This window comes from Bubalus kerabau, chromosome 3 (assembly GCF_029407905.1).
Source record: "Bubalus kerabau isolate K-KA32 ecotype Philippines breed swamp buffalo chromosome 3, PCC_UOA_SB_1v2, whole genome shotgun sequence".
Taxonomy (NCBI): Eukaryota; Metazoa; Chordata; class Mammalia; order Artiodactyla; family Bovidae; genus Bubalus; species Bubalus kerabau.
The window spans coordinates 58545345-58558811 of NC_073626.1; the positions used below are offsets into that span (position 1 = coordinate 58545345).

The 13467-nt window shown below is 44.2% G+C and overlaps 1 protein-coding gene across 2 annotated transcripts in view; it reads right to left on the minus strand.

Moving 5' to 3' along the window:
- Positions 1 to 7104, minus strand: part of MYO7B (myosin VIIB) — an 87993-nt gene extending 80889 nt beyond the window's left edge. For both annotated transcript variants that reach the window (XM_055571892.1, XM_055571891.1), the window contains exons 1-2: positions 7087 to 7104; positions 303 to 416 (exon numbers count right to left, since the gene is read on the minus strand). In XM_055571892.1, coding sequence (XP_055427867.1) covers positions 303 to 416; positions 7087 to 7104 — 132 coding nt within the window. The remainder of the gene's footprint in view (positions 1 to 302; positions 417 to 7086) is intronic.
- Positions 7105 to 13467: the final 6363 nt, after the last annotated feature.

Below are 13467 nucleotides of genomic sequence, written 5' to 3' on the forward strand. Positions count from 1 at the left end.
TGGCCCTTTCCCCTCTCTGCCTCCACCCTTTTCCCACTTCAATCTTTCCTGCTCCCCTAATTGTCCTAATTTTCTGTCTTCCAACCTGCTCCCTGCTTCTTCCCTATAGAAACAGTTCCCTAGACAGACACACAATGCCCGCCATGACAGGACTCCCCTGTGGTCTATCCTGCCACGTGGTTCCCAGACTTGGGCTCTAGAATCCCTGGTGTTGGGAGCAGCACCAGAGAAGGGAGGGGGCTCCAGGTTCTGGACGGGAGCTGAGAAGGCTGAGCCTCTGAGGAATGTATAGCCATACTCACCTTGCCCTCATCATCTTCAACCAAAATTTTGCCAGGCTTGGTTTCTTTGATGATGCCCCCAATGGCCACCCTGGTCTTGTCAGCAGGGGTGGGGTTCAGCCACACGTGGTCACCCTGGAGGGCAGAGAGGTCAGATCCACGTTCCACCTTCTCCTTCCTGCTCAAGACTTACCTCCCTGGGGGCTGTCCCTTCAACCAAGAGATGCCAAGTGACTGGGATGTGCTCTCTCTCTTGTCCTCCCTGCTGCCCCTTCTCCTCCTCCTCTTGTTTTTTCTTCTTCCCTCTCTCCTACCCACCCCTCCCCAGTCCTTTCTTGTTCTTGTCAAGATGTTAATGGGTGATGGCAGGGGAAGCTCCGCTGGCCTGGTTTTTGCAGGAAAGTGTCCCCTGTGAGGTGCAAAAAGAGAGTCTCTGCCCTTTGGCTAGCCCTATAGTACCCAAACCCAGTGTCTGCTGCTGCTAAGTCACTTCAGTCGTGTCCGACTCTGTGTGACCCCATGGACGGTGGAGAAAGCAAAGACTAAAATCTCAGTAGGTTTCTTCCTGGCCTGCAACACAGCATTAACCCACATGAACCTCTTTCTGATCCAAGAAAGCTCACCCTACTCAAAGAGGAGTAATCCCAAAGGAAAAAGCACAGGTCTACACACAAAGATACTGAAATGTAAAAGGAGGAAAGGAGCAGGTGAGTGACACTCACCAGGGGAAAACCAAACACCACAGAACAGTGGAAAGTCATAACCAAGTATTTCCCCACGATTTCCAAAAATTTGCTGAGCTCAGATATTAGACACTGAGACAGCTGAAAAGGATGAGACATGAATTGGCAGAGCTCAAAAGAGAAATGGAGGAAAACAAGTAAGCATGAGCCAGAAGTGAAAGCAAACTGGAGCAACAACAGGGAAATAAGCACTGCTAAAATCAGGGTAAAGGTCATGGGTGACAGGAAAAGAAAAGGGAGCAAAGTGACAAAGAAATTCAAACAATCAGGATGAGGCAGAAGAGCATAGATATGGAAGGCAGGTGAAAATACAAATAATTTAAGTGCACAAAGAAGGAAAACAGGGGGGAAAAAACAGAAAAATCACTTAAAGATATAATTCAAGACAACTTTCCAGAAGTTAATGAAGGTTTGGATCTATGGGTTGAAGACACACCATCCTTTCTTTGAAATGATGACAAAGAAAAATCAACTCTAGGACAGATACTGATCCTAGAGTTAATTTTTTGAGGGGTAGGCAGATAAAAAGACAAGTGCCCTTATAAGGAGATAATTCAGGACAAATTCAAATCAATAATGAGGGCTGAACAACTCCTACAAAGACCTCAGGAAAAGAGCAATACAGCTATCAGAATGGCCGTTATAAAAAGAACAGAAAATAACAAATGCTTGTGAGGATGCAGAGAAACTGGAGCCCTTGTATAGTGTTGGTGGAAATGTAAAATTGTGACACCACTGGGGAAAACAGCATGAAGGCTCCTCAATACACTAAAATTAGAATTATGATCCAGCAATTCCACTTCTGGGTAAATTTCCAAAGAAATTCAAAGCAGGATCTCAAAGACATATTTGCATTTCTATGTTAACTGCAGCATTATTCATAATAGCCAAGAGGTAAAAGCAACTCAAATGTCCATCAGCAGATGAATAAATAAAAATGTAAAATACACAGTTATCGTTCAGAATCATCAGGGGATTGACTGCAGAAGCCCCTGCAGATACCAAATCCATAGATGCCCAAATACCTTATATGAAATGATATAGCACAGCAAATAGTACACTATGGAATATTAGTTCAGTTCAGTTCAGTCACTCAGTCCTGTCCAACTCTTTGTGACCCCATGGACTGCAGCATGCCAGGCTCCCTGTCCATCACCAACTGCCAGAGTCTATCCAAACCCATGTCCACTGAGTCAGTGATGCCACCCAACCATCTCATCGTCTGTCATCCCCGTCTCCTCCTGCCCTCAATCTTTCCCAGCATCAGGGTGTTTTCCAATGAGTCAGCTCTTTGCTTTGAGATTGCATGCAGCCTTAAAAAAGGAGGAAATTCTGTCATAAGCTACAATATGGATGGACCTCAAAGACATTATACCAAGCAAGAGAAGCCAGTCACAGAAGGACAAAACTGTATGATTCTATTCAGAGAAAGTGTCTAAAGCAGTTAAAATCACACAAACAGAGAGTAGAAAGGCAGTTGCAGGGGCTAGAGGAAAACAGATGGAGAGTCATGTTTAATTAGTGAAGAGTTTCAAGTGCACAAGATGAAAATGTTCTCACATCTGTCACACAGCACTGTGAATATATATAACAATATTGAACTGTATACTTAAAAATGGTTCAGATGGAAAATTGAATGTGATATTTTTTAGCACAATTACAAAAATAGAAAAAATAATCCAATAACTTTTTTACCCAGCCCAATTGTCATCTCCGTATAAAGATAATAAACATTTTTAAGATGAATATTTTCTCATAAGTCTTTTAGAAAAAATAATTAGGGGACAAATTTAAGTCAACAGTACCAAGAATGAATATAAATCCACACCAACATACACAATCATGAAGTTTCAAAATATTTGGGATAGGGAAAAGATCACAAAAACTTTCAGAGCGAAAAATTAAGTTTCATACAAAGGCTCAAGAATTAGAAGGGTTTCCAACTTCTCCATAGCAATACTGGAAATCAGAAGGAGTACATGTTTTCACAATTTTCAGGTAAAATTATATCTAGTATGGATATATCTATATCTATATCTATATCTATATATATATATATATAGATATATCTAGGGATATATATCTAACCCTAAGTCCAGCTGATATTCAAATGTGAATAAACATAGTTTTAGACGTGCAAGTTGTTAAAAATGTTTGCTTCATATGCAGCCTATCTCAGGAAGCTATTACAGGTCGTGCTTGATCAAAACAAGAGAGTAAACCAAGAAAGAGAAAAACCTTGGGTCCAAGCAAAGGGACTCGGGTAAAGGAGAGGTGAAAGAAATGTCTGGGGTGGTTGTGGAGGAGACCCCATGACCCTGAGACGTGTGCCTCAGAAGCAGGAGATGCAAGTGTAGATATGGCATCGGCAGCTCTGGGAGAAAGCTCCTCCTGAGGATGACATTGACTGAACTCCCAGATGAATCATTTTACAAGGATGTTGACATACCTGGGAGAAAGCTGGGTGGGGGTAGGGTGAGGTGTGGTTATGTTGTGATAAGTACAGAGAAAACAAAGCAGATAGGGAGCAAGATAATTACAGTCTAGCACTTAGAGTACACTACAGGGATCAACCAAGAGGAACATTTTCTGTTTTTATAAAAACGTTTTCTTTTATATTGGAGTATAGTTGATTAACAATGCTGTGTTAGTTTCAGGTGTATCACAGAGTGATTCAGTTATACCTATACACGTATTTATTCTTTTTCAAATTCTTTTCCCATTTAGATTGTTACATAATACTGAGCAGAATTTCCTGTACTATACACCAGGTCCTTGCTGGTTATCCACTTTAAATATATCAGAGTGTACATGCCAATCCCATACTCCCTAACTATCCCTGTCCCACCCTTCCCCAGAGAATCATAAGTTGGGTTTGAGAGGAGCATTTCCTTAGATAAAATAAGTAAACCCTGTAATCTGGGATTTAACAATTTGGGGAGAAAGGAGAGACACTGTGAGTGTTGTGGGCAAGGAAAGGAGTGAGGAGCTAAGACCTTCCTCACCCAGTGGGAAATCAGTAATAGGTGATGCCTGGAATAAAAAACTCAAGTGGCCCTGTACACATGGAGAGAAGTATCAAAGAATTAACTAGAAGGTCAGTGGTGGTCACCTCTCTGGGAAAGGAAGTGGGAGACTGATTCTTTAAACTGTGTGCCTATAATGACTGTATCAGAGAAGGCAATGGCACCCCACTCCAGTACTCTTGCCTGGAAAATCCCATGGATGGAGGAGCCTGTTGGGCTGCAGTCCATGGGGTTACTGGGGGTCAGACACGACTGAGTGACTTCACTTTCACTTTTCACTTTCATGCATTGGAGAAGGAAATGGCAACCCACTCCAGTGTTCTTGCCTGGAGAATCCCAGGGACGGGGAAGCCTGGTGGGCTGCCATCTCTGGGGTCGCACAGAGTTGGACACGAGTGAAGTGACTTAGCATAATGACTGTGTAAAACTGAAATCTAAGTGAAAAAGAACAGGAAAAACAGTTGCTACAGGATATAGAAGACCAGCCTGAACAACATACTGGTTTCAGTGAACTAACTGAATCATAGCAGGAACCTCAGAGACCTGGAGAAGTTTTCTTACAAGGATAAAATTCCAGTGTGAAAACGGCACTGCGTGGCTGCAACAGCTGCTGAAATCACCAAAGTGAGAAAACTATCAAAGACAGATGATGGGCATCTCATACAAGCTTGATACTAACCAGAGATGAAAAAGAGAGAGAGACCATTTCCAATTCATACTGAATTTTAAGATGTCAGCCCAACATGAGCCAGAAGAATACATAAAAGAGCTGTAATGGGACTTTCAATCACTCCATTTGGCCAAAGCTCTACTAGGAAATAAATGAGAAACCAAGCAGCAGAAAGTAGAGCTTCTTTATGAACTCTACTGGAAGAAAAAGATGACTGCAGAAGCAGCTGAATCAGGGAAAGAATGAGCAAGAAGAGGTAAAGAAAAAGCTATCAGCTGCAAAAAAAAAAGTCAATATGGAGATTCAAGAAATAAAGGATGGGGACTTCCCTGGTGGCACAGTGATAAGAATCTGCCTGCCACTGCAACAGGGTTTAATCCTTGGCCCAGGAAGGTTCCACGTGCCTCAGGGCAATAAACCCCTGCACCACGACTACTGAGCCCACACTCTAGAGTCTGCGTGCCGCGACCCCTGAAGCCCCTGCCTAGAGCCTGTGCTCTGCACCTAGAGAAGCCACCACAACGGAAGCTCAAGCACCACAATGAAGAATAGCCTCAGCTCACCACAACTAGAGGGGAAAAAAAGCCTGCACAAAGCCATGGAGACCCAGCGCAGCCAAAAATAAGTAATAAATAAATAAATGATTTAAAAAAAAGAAGAAATAGAGCATGAGGGACTTCCCTGGTGGTCCAGTAGTTAAGACTCCACGCTCCCAAAGCAGGGGGACCAGGTTCCATCTCTGATCAGGGAACTAGATCCCACACACCACAACTAAGAGTTTGCATGACACAAGTAAAGATCCCACATGATGCAACAAAGATCTTGTGGGCCTCAACTAAGGCCCAGTGCAGCCAAATAAATAAATAACATTTTTAGGAAAGAAATAGAGAATGAGTCACAGAAAGCAGAGGGATCTAGGTCTTCACTGCTCTTGTGATAAGAAATACCTGACAACTGACTTCTGCCCGTGATGCAGAAGAGCTCCTGACCTAGCCTGAGACAGAAATCACTACAAGGAATCTCAAAGACGCAAAGAATCCACTTCTGAGACACCTGATCCTCAGTCTTTCGAGGTGAGCTGGCTATTCCAGCCATTGGCTGAAATGCGCACTGTGGCTTGTCTCGTGTGCCCACCCACCAGGCTTTTCTTCCCACAGGAGAAAAGATGGGCCTAGAAGTAGCTCTGGGCTGCCTTTATTTAGATAAGTGGAGAAGTTAACAAGTGAAAAATACTGTTGTCAAGATATTTTTTTCCAGGTTCTTTTATTTTTCATTTTATTTTTTAAAAATTTTACTGAAATACATTTGATTTACAATGGTGTATTAATTTCAGGTATGTAGCCAAGTGATTCAGTTATATATATATATATTCATGTAGTTATATATATATATGTATATTCATGTACGGATGTGAGAACTGGACCATAAAGAAGGTAGAGCGCCAAAGAACTGATGCTTTCAAACTGTGGTGCTGGAGAAGGCTCTTGAGAGTCCCTTGGACTGCAAGGAGATCAAACTAGTTGGTCTTAAAGGGAATCAGCCCTAAATACTCATTGGAAGGACAGATGCTGAAGCTGAAGCTTCAATACTTTGGCGACCTAATGCTGTTTAGCTGACTCACTGGAAAAGACCCTGATGCTGGGAAAGATTGAAGGCAGAAGAGGATGACAGAAGATGAGATGGTTGGATGGCATCACTAATTCAATGAACATGAACTTGGGCAAACTCTAGGAGATGGTGAGGGGCAGGGAAGCCTGGCATGCTGCAGTCCATAGGGTCACAAAGAATCAGACCAACTTGGTGACTGAACAACAATTCTTTTTTTACATTCTCTTCCATGATAGGTTATTATAAGATATTTAGTATCTTATAATACTGTGCTATAGAGTATATCCTTGTGGAACACCTATTTTAAATATAGTATGTGTTTTGTCAAGACATTTTAAGCCCTGAGTACAAGTGAGGGATTACTCTGTGCACGTGGCCATCCTGCCAAGGCCAGGTATGGCCAAACTCATTTTTCTTTAGGTAATACAATCTGGTGGTTCAGCTGGTAAAGCATCTGCCTGTAATATGGGAGACCTGGGTTCAATCCCTGGGTTGGGAAGATCCCCTGGAGGAGGAAACAGCTACCCACTCCAGTATTCTGGCCTGGAGACTTCCATGGACTATATAGTCCTTGGGGTGGCAAGGAGTCAGACACGACTGAGTGACTTTGACTTTTCCCTCAAACTCCCTGTGTCTGGTATTTTCCTTCCAAGGTCACATTGCCTTACTTCTTCTTTCCTTGGGAGTGGTTTGAGTCAGCATTTGGCAACTCCCATGAACAACCCCTTGATGGAAGAGATGGAAGAGACAGTTCTTACCAGTCTCAACCCTGACATCCTGAGGCAGCAGCTCCCGACAGCCTGTGTGCAGAGAGAAAGCAGAATGTCAGTCTTTGTGACCATGAGCTGGAGCCCTGGCGGGGAGGGGCCACAGTGCTTATCAGTGTAGCCCTGAGTGCCTGGCATGGGGCCAAGAAAGGACTCTTGAAAGAATGGATGGACGTGTCATAGCCCCATGGCAAGTGTTGGAGGAGACTCGCTCAGTTTCTTCAGTCCTATCTCATCTTTGAAGTGAAGTGAAAGTCACTCAGTCGTGCCCGACTCTTTGCGACCCCATGGACTATACAGTCCATGGAATTCTCCAGGCCAGAATACTGCAGCGGGTAGCCTTTCCCTTCTCCAGGGGATCTTCCCAACCTAGGGATCCAACCTAGGTCTCCTGCATTGCAGGTGGATTCTTTACCAGCTGAGCCACAAGGGAAGCCCTATCTCATCTTTACTGAACGCTTATTTTGCACTCGGCACTCGGCTCAACATAGGGAGTGGTGTGGTTCTGAACCTCCTCAGAACAGCATCTCTGCCACCCAGAAACGCAGACTGTGTCTGGTCAGACATCTGTGAACATCAGGCATTACCATACGCCACACGGAGTGCTGAGGGAACCAGCCAGCAGAACTTAAGATGCAACATACTTGATCTAAACCTCATGCACCCACAAAACACTGATACCCCCATTTCATTCATGGGACTCAACAAAGGAAAGGTGACCCATTATCAGTAGCATAGCTGGAAATTCAGTCTGGACCTGCCTCCTTTCAAACCTGTCTCAGCGCCTGGCTGCTTCCGGTACCCAGGGAGCATCAGGCAGGCCTGAGTAGCTGCCCCCTAGTCAGGGAGGGAAGGCGGGGCCCTGATCTCAGGAGGAGCCCCGCCCACCACCAGCCCCGCCCTCTCTGCATTGAGCATCCTGACACAGAGGCTGGCTTTTTTGCTCGTCCCATACTCCCTGCTTGTAACGCAGACCTGCCCCTGGGAGGAACTTAGGACATATCTGTTGAGTGAAACAGAGAAGGAAGCCCTTGGAGAGGGTGTCCTCTGACATTGGCTTTGTCAGATGAGCAAGAATTCACAGTGGAAAGAAAGGGGCATTCTCTAGGGATGCTGTAACTTTAGCAAAGGCAGAGGGAAAAGTACAGAGGATGCGTGGTCAGCATGTTTGGGTTGAGCAGACTGTGGGGAGGTGAGACAAGTGTCTCGTTGTAGGCAGCGGGCAAATGTGACAGAGAGTCTTTGCCTCTCTGTTCTGCTGAACAAAGAATTTTCTCATTCCATTTTTTACTTAGTGCATGGGCATTAATATGTTTATGGCAATCTATACCTCCCAGCATTTGTTGAGCACCTAAAAAGTAAAAGGAGACAATCAGACTGAGATTCCTTGAAAGAGGCTACAGCTCTTTCAAAGAAAGGCTGGTCCATCTTTGGGGTAACCTCACATACCCCAGTGAGGTGGCAAGTGGGGAAGAGGCAGGGGGCATTTTCTATCTCTGACTCCCCACTGTGGCCTGGCCCAGGCTCCTCACTTCTCCCCCCAGCTAGGAATTTGAGGCCTACCTGTGTTCTTCAGCGCCCTCACCCATGGCACTGGCCTCCATGGACATCATCTCCAGCCTCCAGGATCTGCCCCACAAGCATTCCCCACCAGTCCTGCCATCCCTGGGGGTTGAGCCGGCCGTGTGTCCTGGACTCCCAGACTCCACTGCCTCCACTTCCCACAACTTCCCCTGGTCTTCCCATGTCCCAGAACTTCTCCACTCCAAAAGCCACATCCTCTGAGGGGTTCCCTGGCAGTCTACTAGTTAGGACTCCATGCTTGCACTGCAGAGGCCACATCCTCCAACTGCCACTCTCTTGCCACACCCCAGACCAGCATCGGGCCCTCTGCCCATGGCAACTGTTCCCTCATTTCATCACAACTCCTCAGCTTTTGCTTTTCTCCCCAGTCTGTCAACTATCCTAGCTTCATTTCTATCTCAACCAGCCTGGAAATGGAACTTAAATCGTTTTTGGAACAGAGTAGTTTTGTAAGTACCCATAAATGGAATACAAGCAGTACAATGAGCTGCATACTCTGTGGACCCCTCTGTCCACCTTCACTCCTGTCCTGTGAATGTTGTTGAGTCCTGCTCTCACCTTGCAAAGTCCGAGCACTGAGCTGAGCATTCCAAGGATGGGTCACACCATCTTGACAACAGGGGCCAAGGAAATTTCATGACCTGTACCTCCCCTAAGACTCTAGAAATGCTTGGGGATCCTTGAGTGGGCTCTAGTCAGCTCTTTCTGAAAAAAAAAAAAAAATCCCTCCAATTTCAAGGCTCCGTCCCACTAATCACTCTGCAGAACTCCTTGATCTGCATCACTGAAAAAAGAAAGAAGTCACCCTCAACTTCCAGCTCTGTTCAATCCCTGCCTTCTCCTATACCTGTGGGCACGTAAGGGATGCCCTGGGGAGGGGCCGCTGACAGCTCCAGGCTTACCCTTCCAGCCCTGCCCTCTCTGGCCTCCTCCATCAGGGTTTTTGCTTTATCGATTATTGTGGAGATAAAAATATGCCCCCATATTCTTTGACTCTGCTCCCTTCCAAAGATGGACTCATTCGTTCTCCCTACCATGGGTGTGGACGTAGGGACTTCCTTTTAACAAATAGAATAAGATGGGAGTGATAGAGTATAGCTTCCAAGACTTGGGGCTTCCTCCTTGTTCTCTCTAAGATTGCTCAGCCTGGGGAAACTTGCTGCCATGTTCTGAGGACACTCAAGCAGCCCCACAGAGGTCTCTAGTTAACAGCCGGTGATCTTGGAAGCAGATCTTTCAGCCCTGATCAAGGCTTCAGATGACCACAGCACCAGCCAGTGTCCTGACTGTAAACCTTTTTGAGTATTGAATTGTGTCCACTCCCCCTCTCAAGTTCATAAGTTGAAGTCTTAACCCCAGCATCTCACAATGGGACTGTATTTGAAGATAAGGCCTTTAAAGAGGTGGTCAAATTAAACTGAAGTTATTAGGGTGAGGCGTAATCCAATCTGACTGATATCCTTGTAAGAAGAAAAAGAGATGCCAGAGCTGTGTGTGCAAAGGGATGATCAAATGAGGACAGAGTAGCAAGAGGGTAACTGTCTGCAACCAAGGAGAGGGGCATCGGGAAAAACCAACCCTGCCAGCATCTTTGGTCTGGGACTTCTAGTTCCAGAATTGTGAGGACAGAAATGTCTGTTGCTTAAGCTGCCTCGTCCGTGGCGTTTTGTGATGGCGACCCTAGAAAACGAATACAAATCTCATGAGGGGCTGCCCTGGAGGCCCGACAGCCAAGGCTCTGAGCTGTCAGTGCAGTGGGCCTGGGTATCCCTGGTCAGGGAGCTAGATCCCACATGTGGCAACTCAAAAAAAAAGATCTTACATGCTGTGAATAAGACCCAGTGCAGCCAACAGCAAAAACCAACCAACCAAACAAAAAACCTCATGAGAGATCCTGGCTCAGAACCACCCATCTAAGCCACTCTTGGATTTCAGAAATTGGTGGGAAAATAAATATTTGTCATTTTAAGCTGCAAAATTTTGGAGTAATTTGTTATGCAGCAGTAGACAACTAATACAATCACCCCTCTCTCTCACATCTTCATTCATTATTTCTCTTCTGATTTCCTTCTTACATAAAAATGCAAGTTTTGTCTATCTTTTTTTTAGGGACAAAGGTGGAGTTTGTTTTTATTATAAAAGAAAAAAACTCGGGAATCTTAACCAAGGAAGGGAATATTTTGTACTCAGAGAATAGATACAAGAATACAAAATTACAAGTGTTTGGACTCCAGACCTGTTCCCATCTCCTCCAAGAGTAGAGATGGGAAGGAGACAGCTGAAACAAACAAGCAATTCTGTAAAGCAAAACTTAGAAATCCTATAAATATTATTAAAATCTAAACTTCTGTTTTGCTTTAAAATTTTTTAATGTATCAAAAAGCCTGCTTTAGTGACATGATAATTCCACCAGAAAATAACTCCAATACCCCCTTGTCAGTAACATTTTCAAGTTGAAGTTTTGATTATCTTAAAATGAATTTTCTTGGCCTCCTGACCCCCTCCAGATATTGCCTTCCTCTTATTTCTACTCCACAGCTGAACTGCCTGAAACAGTTGCCCTGTCTCCACGCTCTCGCCCTTCACACCTTCCCAAGCCTTGGGTTGCATGTGCATACCCACCAACACTGCACCAATCCCTCCAGGGACACCACTGTCCACGTTAGTGCCAGGACTCTCTCAGCCATGCCCTGTCCCCTGAGCTCGCCCCTGTGACTTCTGCAGGACTGCACTTCCCTGTCTTTCCTTGTATTCTGAGGTTGCCCTCAATCTCCTCCCAGGGCTCTTTCCCCTCACTTTGATCTCTTGATGTCTGAAGGAGATGCTGATGCTTTCAGTCTGCCTGATACGCTTTCCTCTATTTTCTTTCAGGGAAATTCTTCTCCCTTTGCCCAAAATGTTTCTGATAGGGACCATGAATCATGGTACCTCAGAGATGGGGTGTGATGCAAGGAAGGGCCAATCACAGGCTTTCCCTGGAATGTTCTGAATTGGAACTGGGGATTGATGTTCCTCTCTAGTCTCAAAGTTTTGAAATATGATTCCAGAACTGCCAGGGGCTATGGTTCTAGTGTCCCAAAAATAGCTGATAGGAGAGAATAAAGTTGGCAGGCCAAGAGGGAATGAGACAAAGACAGAATGTTGTCTTTGCAGTTTGTTGCTTGAGCAAAGCCATCTGGACTCTGTCATTGAAATCAAAGAATTCTATCAACCTAGTGGTCCTTATTCTGTTCTCTCTCAGTCTGCCCACTCCCCTTGTGCATGCCCATCCTTTCCCAGGGCCAGTGACAGGATCAAAGCTCTCGACTGTATTCAACGTCTCTAACCCTCATCTCTGTCCGGAACTTAGATCCACCAAGACTCGAATCCCTGGACATCTCCAGAGATAGGCCATGGGCACAGCACACTCAACATGAATACATATCTCCTTTGTCTTCTATCTGCTCTTTCCTCTTCATTTTTCATCTCAGTGAATGAAACTATCAATTGTTGAAGAAAACATTTGAGTCATCTTGCAAAGAGTCGGACACGACTGAGCGACTGATCTGATCTGATCTGATAATCCTCATATCTGAATGATCGCTAAGATTCAAAGATTTCATCTTTTAAAAGCATGAGGCTTCCAACCATATGTTGTCTACAAGAAACTCACTATAAATATAAAGACCCAGATAGACTGAAGATAAATAGAGAAAAATATACCATGTTAAAACTAAGCAAAAGAAAGTTGGAGTAGCTATACTTAATTAAGACAGTGTGGACTTCAGGGCAAGGACAATTATGAGGAATATAAACAGGAATAACATAATAATAAAGTGGCCAGCTCCCAAAGAAGATATAACATTACTTAACATGTATGTGCCTAATAACAGGGAATCATAATACATGTGGCAAAAACTGGTAAACCTACAAGGAGAAAAAGGTAAATCCAATATCATAGTTGGAGACTTCAACATGCTTTTATCAGTTATTAATGTATTTGGCAGGCATAAAGTCAGCAAGGACATAGTTGAAATGAATACGATTGTTAGTCAACTGTATCTAATCGACATTTATGGAATACTTCATCTAATGAAAACAGAATATACCTTCTTCTCAAGTTCACATGGAACATTCACCAAGATAGAACACCTTCTGGGTCATAAACACTCCTGAGCAAAATTTTAAAATAAAACCCATACAATGTCTGCTCTTAGACCACAAAGAAAATAAACTATAAATCAAAATAGCTGGAAAATCCCCCAATATTTTGAGATTAAGAAACATAAACAATACAAATCAAAGTCTCAAGAAAAATTCTTAAAGTGTTTTCAATTAAATGAAAATGAAGATACAACTTATTAAAAGTTGTGGAATGCAGTGAGAACTTGCTTAGAAGGAAACTTATAATGCTGAAAGACTATATTAAAAAAGATGAGCATCCAAACCAAGATGGCAGAGTAAACTCACCTCCCCCCACAAACACACCAAAAACACATCTATGTGTGGAAAAATTCTCACAGAAAACTAACTGGAGACTAACAGGAAGACTCCTGTATGACAAAGACTCTAAGAAAGATATACACAGAATTGGGTAGGAAGATAAGAGAAGTGATCAGGTTGGAATCTGTGCCCCTAGTAGGGGACTCAGAGGAAAAGAGGTTGCATAGGCAGAGACCCTCCCTGGAAAGGAAGCAGTTTGAGCCACTCATTGGGTTCCCCAGCCCTGGGTATGACACAGGGAAGATGAGCCCCCTTAGCTTGCTGGCAGCTCAGTGGGACTAACAGGAGGGCTGTGCGAAGACTGGA